The 7,305-nt window shown below is 46.7% G+C and overlaps 1 protein-coding gene across 1 annotated transcript in view; it reads left to right on the top strand.

Annotated features, from left to right (window-relative positions):
• The window catches only part of BIRC2 (baculoviral IAP repeat containing 2), a 23,422-nt gene extending 17,504 nt beyond the window's left edge, over positions 1–5,918 (top strand). The window contains exons 7-10 of the mRNA XM_049641309.1: positions 2,349–2,591; positions 4,403–4,657; positions 4,932–4,973; positions 5,083–5,918. Coding sequence (XP_049497266.1) covers positions 2,349–2,591; positions 4,403–4,657; positions 4,932–4,973; positions 5,083–5,276 — 734 coding nt within the window. The 3' untranslated portion in view covers positions 5,277–5,918. The remainder of the gene's footprint in view (positions 1–2,348; positions 2,592–4,402; positions 4,658–4,931; positions 4,974–5,082) is intronic.
• Positions 5,919–7,305: the final 1,387 nt, after the last annotated feature.

The following is a 7,305-nucleotide window of genomic DNA, read 5'->3' as shown; positions in this document are numbered from 1 at the left end:
GGGGGTGCTGGTGCAGGGTCAGGCTGTGTGGGGGTGCTGCTGTAGGGTCAGGCTGTGGGGATTGCTGGTGCAGGGTCAGGCCGTGTGGGGGTGCTGCTGTAGGGTCAGGCCGTGGGGAGTGCTGGTGCAGGTCAGGCCGTGTGGGGTGCTGGTGTAGGACCAAGAAGTGAGGGGTGCTGGTGTAGGACCAAGACGTGGGGGGTGCTGGTTTAGGACCAAGATGTAGGGGGGGTGCTGGTGCAGGGTCAGGCCGCGTGGGGTGCTGGTGTAGGACCAAGACGTGGGGGGTGCTGGTGCAGGGTCAGGTCGTGTGGGATGCTGGTACAGGGTCAGGCCGTGTGGGGTGCTGGTGCAGGGTCAGGCTGTGTGGGGTGCTGGTTTAGGACCAAGATGTAGGGGGGGCTGCTGGTGCAGGGTCAGGCCGTGTGGGGTGCTGGTGCAGGACCAAGCCAGATGGCCTGTATCCAAGTCCTGAAGGGTATGGAGTTGTGCGTGGGTCTGTAGCCAGGACTGTCAGCCCTGTGGGTGCCCGCCCATCTGGTTAAAACAGTTCTTGGTTTTGTTCTCCACTGGGGTTTCAAAATCTGCCTGCATCTCAAAGCTTGCTCAGAAGCACTGTTGTTGACAGGTGGAATCCAAGTTGCTGTTGAGTCAAGATACATGTGGGGGGACATCTTACTCAGAAGTCTTGCTGACATGATTGTTCTGCATCCTTCTGAAGACATCTTCTCTGCTTGGCTTCCTGGACACCACATTCTTGGTTTTCCGCTATTTCTCTGCTTAATCACGAACAGTCTCCTTTGTGGCTCCTTTTTCAAACCACAAATGATAGAGTATCCCTCAACACTTGGCCCAAATTTATTTCTTCATTTTATGAGCTTCAGGCTGGCATGTCCAACTACATGTTTGAATCTCTACTTGACTATAGTGAGTATTTCAGGGTTAATATGACCAAAGTAAATCTTTTCTCTTGTCCGTCATCTGTTGGATTTGTTCCTTATCTGGTCTTCCCTAGCTCTGTTAACGGCCCCCACCTGTTAAGGTCAAAAAGTTGACTCTGGGTAGGCATCATCCCAGTTTTTCTCTTTACTTTGTATATTTAATCCGTGGAGGTCTTTCCATCTCCTGCCTTCATACGGTGCCCCAGATCTCAGCGCCCCTGCCCAGCACGACCGTCCACGTGCCTTCATTGCCTGTGCCCCCGTCCACCTGATGGAGACCTGTCATCATTGTCTGTCATAGTGTCCTGATTGGTCTCCTCATCCCATCCTACCTCATGAGAGTTGATCACAGAGCTGCCAGAGTCACCTTTGGGAAAAACAAATCAAATTTTGTCTTTCTTCTGCTTAAAGTGTTTGCAGAACATTCTAGTACATAGTAAAATACAAATGTGCAAGGCTCTACGTGATCTGGGGATCATTGTATCTCTTGATTACTTGTCACTTATACACTTCTTGTATACACTGAGATTTTTGTCTTGTTTAGGGCTTTTACGGTTGCTTTTCTGTTTGCCTAGAGATTTTTTTCCAATACTCCCGGAGCTCCTTCTGGTTCCCATATGTGTTCTGGTGTTACCTTCAGACAGCTTTTCCCCAGACGTTGGAACAAGGGAGTTGTTATTATGCCAGTTCTCCAGTAGGTGGCAGTCAGGTTTCTTTGTAATTTTCACGCAAGTGTCCCTGTTCCCTGGTAATGCTTTCCTGGCCACCCCCCACCCCCATCATTTCCATTGTCTACCTGCCTCCTAGTTTATCTTACTCGTTTTCTTGTTTTCCACACCTGTCACTGTCTGATATCACATTACTTCTTCACCCACATTTTACATCTTGAGACATATTTTGCACGAACTGGTCTCCCATGTCACTCTCCTTCCCATATTGTTCTGATTCGTCTGTTCACCTCTGTAGATGCTGTTTATCCTTCAAGTCCAAACTCTGATGCCATCTTTAATGAAGTCTTTGTTGATTCCCCCCACTTTCCTGGACTGTACCTACGTTTGTATAGTGTATTGGTTCCCCAAAATGGCCGTGCTTCAGAATCATTTTGGGGATTTAAAAAAGACATGAATTCCTAAGTGCTGTCCTTAGCGAGTCTCTCATCAAGTAGGTTCCAGGACACAGCCCAGGAAGTGATATTTTGGAAAAGTGTATTACACTTGTTACAGTCTCACTTGTTACTACAGTCTCACTTGAACCTTCTTGAGTTGATACTTTTGTTGGAATTATAGGTAATTGGTGCATATAGCTCATATCCCTTACCAGGATATATGCCTGGTAAGGGACATACTGTTTTTCTCCGTATTTTTATGTTTGTGGAACTTACCATCGGTAACCTGTCTTTTCAAATAGTTGTTCATTTTGGGCCTGGAGAAAATTCCTCCGAAGATGCCGTCATGATGAACACACCCGTGGTGAAAGCGGCCTTGGAGATGGGCTTCAGTAGAAACCTGGTGAAGCAGACCGTTCAGAGCAAGATCCTGACCAGCGGGGAGAATTACAAAACAGTCAGTGATATTGTGTTGGCACTTCTTGATGCTGAAGATGAGACCAGAGAAGAAGAGAAGGAAAGACAAACTGAAGAGCTGGCATCAGGTATTGGGGAGTGTTAGTCACCTGCCTTATTGCCACGAGGATCCTGGGACTGCGTGACCCGACGCAGGCCTACCCGCCTCTGCTCACTGCTGGCGGCCGCGCGTCGTCTCCTTCTGCCCTGTGGGCTGTGCTGACGATCATTGACCGTGGCTTTCTAGGCTTTCTAGGCTTTCTAAAATACGTTTATCTTTCAGTAACACCTGAGACTTAGGCTGATCAGAGGATCTTAGCATCACTTTTCTTGAGCCGTATTGCTTTTCTTCTTGATATAGAACAATTTTAAATTGTTTTGAGAAAGGAAGATTTAAAGTTGAGTGCAGGTTTTTTGTTTTTGTTTAAGATTACCTTCTTCAAATCGTACTCTTAAAGCAGTATTTTAACTCCCTGATCCTTGCCGAGTGGTCCTCATACAGAAGGTAGAGCTAGTGATGAAGTCCTAGGACTTGGTGAGCAGCCCCGGCCCAAGGGCACTCTCTTGGTGTCCGTCCGGGTCAGGCTAAGCCCCCCGAGTGATCGCTCCTTCTGCAGTGTTCACTGAGCGCGAGCACCTGTGTCAAGTACTGTGCCGACTGTGGTGCTTGCTCGGGGGCTCCCAGACTGGGTGTGGGGTCTAGGGAGGCCCCGAGTTGAGCCGGCAGAGGGGAGGGAGGTGGTGTCTGTAGTGTCCACTGGGGTTTGGGCTGGAGCTTGTGAGGAACCACAGGAGGAGTTGAGGACCTTACTCTGGCATGTAGGAAAGTATTTCAGGTCTGGTTTCTCAGTTGGTACAGATTTGTGTTTAAATCCGGGCTCTGTCAGTCAGCACGCTGCAGTTTCCGTAACCAGACGTCGGCCGTGTGCCCTGTGGAGTGGAGATGACAGTGGCACGCGCTGTGTGGGTCGCTCTAGGGTGAAGGGAGAAGCTGCAAGCACCTGAAGACGCCTCGTGTTCACTCGATCGACCCGGAAGGGGCCGCGCTCAGGGCAGGCAGCCAGGGGGGCTGGGCTGCGGGGGAGGCTCCGCGGTAGCCATGGACTCGGAGGGAGCACTCTGCTGGGATGCTGGCTCTGCCGCCGGTGCTTTCTCTGACTGCAGGGACGGCAGTCGTGGCTGAGGCGGTGGTGTCCGTATTTGAAAGTGAGAACCGTCATACCTGCCTTGTTTACCTGACGGGATCTTTTTATCAAATAAGGCAGTTGATATGAAAGTGCTAATGAAATTAAAGTGATATAATGCAAATAGAAGTCAGTATTATTAGGGGCGCCTGCGTGGCTCGGTCGGTAAAGTGTCCGGCTTCAGCTCAGGTCATGATCCCACAGTTCGTGGGTTCGAGCCCCACTTCAGGCTCTGTGCCGACAGCTCGGAGCCTGGAACCTGCTTCGGGTTCTGTGTCTCCCTCACTCTGTGCCCTTCCTCCACTTGCACGTGTGCGATCTCTCAAAAATAAGTAAACGTTAAAAAAACTTAAGTCAGTATTACCAATTTCGCTGGGGGGTGGCGAAGTAGAGGTGGGAAGTTTCTGCTGTCCTTTAAAATTCTCTTAGGTAGCAGGGTCATGAGACAGGTAAGTATGTAGACTTTTAGAAGTGACAGGAACAGACACTGTGTGTTGTGTGCACTACACAATATGCCCTAGCCGTATCTTCCAGAAGTTTTCTAGATGATAGGCATTAAATCGCAAACAGGTAATTTTGTGCTGCTTTTTCAAGCTCCTATGTATTTACTGCCTGCACTGTTTGTAGGCTTGGTTGTTAGTGACTGTGTGTGTGCACACGGTTGGAACGTTTTAAAATCCAACGGATTTTTTTCCTTTTTTCTTTTTTAAATGAAGATGATCTATCATTAATTCGGAGGAACAGAATGGCTCTTTTTCAACAGTTGATGTGTGTGCTTCCTATCCTGGATAATCTTTTAAAGGCCAATGTCATTAATAAACAGGAACATGATATTATTAAGCAAAAAACACAGATACCTTTGCAAGCAAGAGAACTGATTGATACCGTTTTGGTCAAAGGAAATGCTGCTGCCAACATCTTCAAAAGCTGCTTAAAAGAAATTGACCCTACATTATATAAGAACTTATTTGGTGAGTTTTTGGTAAAATTATTTTAGAAACCTTTGAGACGATGTTCACTTTTAAGTTTGACAAACAAGATAAATGTAATTCACAAACTGTAGTCGATAAATGTAACTCGCTCTAAGAAAAGGAAGATTTCATCACGGACGTAGTAGGGCTACGTGCTTCCTGACAGTCTGTAGGTAGAACCTGTGTTCACTAGACAGCGGGTGGGGAGGAACGAGCAGGTGAAGCCACCTTCTGTTTGGTAGAATAATGCTTTTTGTTGTTTTTCTTTCCTTAGTGGACAAGAACATGAAGTATATTCCAACAGAAGATGTTTCAGGTAAAACAAAATTCAGACTCAAGACCAACCTGAAATATTACCGTGGTTAAAATTTCTAACGGGAATTAAGTAGGAACTGAATTTCACTCAAGTGTTCTGTTCGTCTCAGGTCTGTCGCTGGAAGAGCAGCTGAGGAGGCTGCAGGAGGAAAGAACCTGCAAAGTGTGCATGGACCGAGAAGTGTCCATAGTGTTCATTCCCTGCGGCCACCTGGTGGTGTGCAAAGACTGCGCCCCTTCCCTCAGAAAATGCCCCATTTGCAGGGGTATAATCAAGGGCACCGTCCGGACCTTTCTCTCATAAAAGAAAAACCGTATGTTTGCTTATATAGGAAAGTGTCGAAAGCATGGTTGAACATTTGAAGCCATCCGGAGTATAGAAAGAATGATTGTTCTTTAATTATGACACTTGTAATCTGCTTTGGTACTAGTGATCTTGTTTCAAAAAATAGTATCGTTTATCCTATTTAATGCTAGTCTTTATTGCTACAAAAGGAGAGGTTTCCGTTTGGCGGGCCCTAGTGCCGTACGTGTGTGAGCACAGGCGCAGCCTCAGCGCTGGGGAGTCACTGCAGCAGTGCCTGGTGTTGGTATTCCTTCTGGAAGCTTTGAGGGCTTCATTAGCATGTAGTGTAAAAGAAACGGACACCGGGAGCTCTGGACTTTCCCCAAATCCTGATGCCAAATTCTCCGTGGTGTTTTTTCATTTGTGTTTTGAAATGAGTGTGTTTTTCTTACTGGTACATAAGCTTTTTCTTAATTTGTGAGAAACATCTTAATAAAGTTCTTTAAAAAGATTGCACCATCATTTTTTTCTCTTAAAAATTATTTTCTATATGCCTTGTGAGATTTAAATGAGTTAATAATGTACATAAATGTAGTGTCGGTCACCCTGTAAGCACACAGATGTTAGCTGTTAAATAAAAAATTGAATTCATAAAACAGATTACTAAGAAGTGTTTAATGTGATCTATGAAATTCTTTTAGATGACGGTATCTAGTTGCTTTTATATTATAGATACTATTTTTTTCTTTTAATGTTTATTTTTGAGAGGGAGAGAGAGAGTGCAAGCAGGGGAGGGGCAGAGGGAGAGGGAGGCACCGAATTCAAAGCAGGCTCCAGGCTCTGAGCTGTCAGCACAGATCCTGACGTGGGGCTCGAACCCACAAACCGTGAGATCATGACCTGAGCCAAAGTTGGACGCTTAACCACCTGAGCCACCCGGTGCCCTTATATTATAGAAATTATTAAAATCCATATTAAAACAAATCTGGTAAATCTGCATTGGGATTTAAAAACGAGTGTGATGGCTTTGCTGCGTGGGCATTGGTGAGCTGAGGAGGTGGAATGCAGGCAGTGGTGGGGGACCCCTCCTTGGGCCCGGCTTACTGTCCCAGATCTGGTCGATGGCTGAGGTCCCATGGAAAGCTCCGATACTTGAGATGCTCCGTGTTTCTTCTTACCCTGTAACTCCTTAGATCCCTTAGACAGAGACCGGGAAGAGTCCAGATTTCTCCATCCTCCAGTCTCTTCCCACCTTTGTTTCCAGCGGGAGGTGCTGGTGGAGTTGGTAGGTCGGCGTGCGTGTGTCTGCAGGTAAGTCGGTCCCTGCCCTTCCAGAAGGAGTTGAGAGCACATTAAATCATTTTAGGAACTGTTCTGTTTCTTTTGCTTGATCGCTGCTGTATATGTTGAGGATCCACTGTGTGCCAGGCCCAGTGCTGTATTCTTTAAACAATTAGGATGCGGTCCCGGGCTGAGTTATGCTCCCCATCCTTCTCTCCCTAGTACCTGGGAATGGAAGTGTATTTCTAGGTGGGGCCTTTAAAGAGGTAATGATGGCAAAGTGAGGTCCGGTGAGCCCAAGTGTAGGAGGATTGGTGCCTTCACAAGAGATCTGAATGCAGACACACCCAGAGATAGCAGAGGAACGTGGCCATCAGCAGTCGCGGTGAGAAGCCTCCTGAAGAAACCAGATCTTGTAGCCTGTTGACTCCAGAAACGGCGAGAAAGTAAGTTTCTGTTTAAGTCACTCAGTCCGGTTCTTTGTTACGGTGGCCCTCGAGGACAGCAATGTGCGAGAAGCACATTAGCCCGAATCCTGTCAACAGCCATAAAGGAAAATTTGAACATGGGTCTGCCTGGCTCCTTAGCCTGTGCTTTTTGGACAAATTATTCTAGTAAGTTGCGTTAACATTTTTAAAAATTGCATGGACTGTGATCCAGCATGAGAACCAAGTGTTTAAATTTGAATTCTGTGTATTTGAAAGTTTATCTATCTTGGCTTTGTTCAGCTAGTCCATTTTAATGTGTGAGAACGTCTTTCTTGCAT

The sequence above is a fragment of the Panthera uncia genome, chromosome D1 (genome assembly GCF_023721935.1).
Source record: "Panthera uncia isolate 11264 chromosome D1, Puncia_PCG_1.0, whole genome shotgun sequence".
NCBI lineage: Eukaryota > Metazoa > Chordata > Mammalia > Carnivora > Felidae > Panthera > Panthera uncia.
This window is presented reverse-complemented; position numbering and strand designations above follow the sequence as displayed.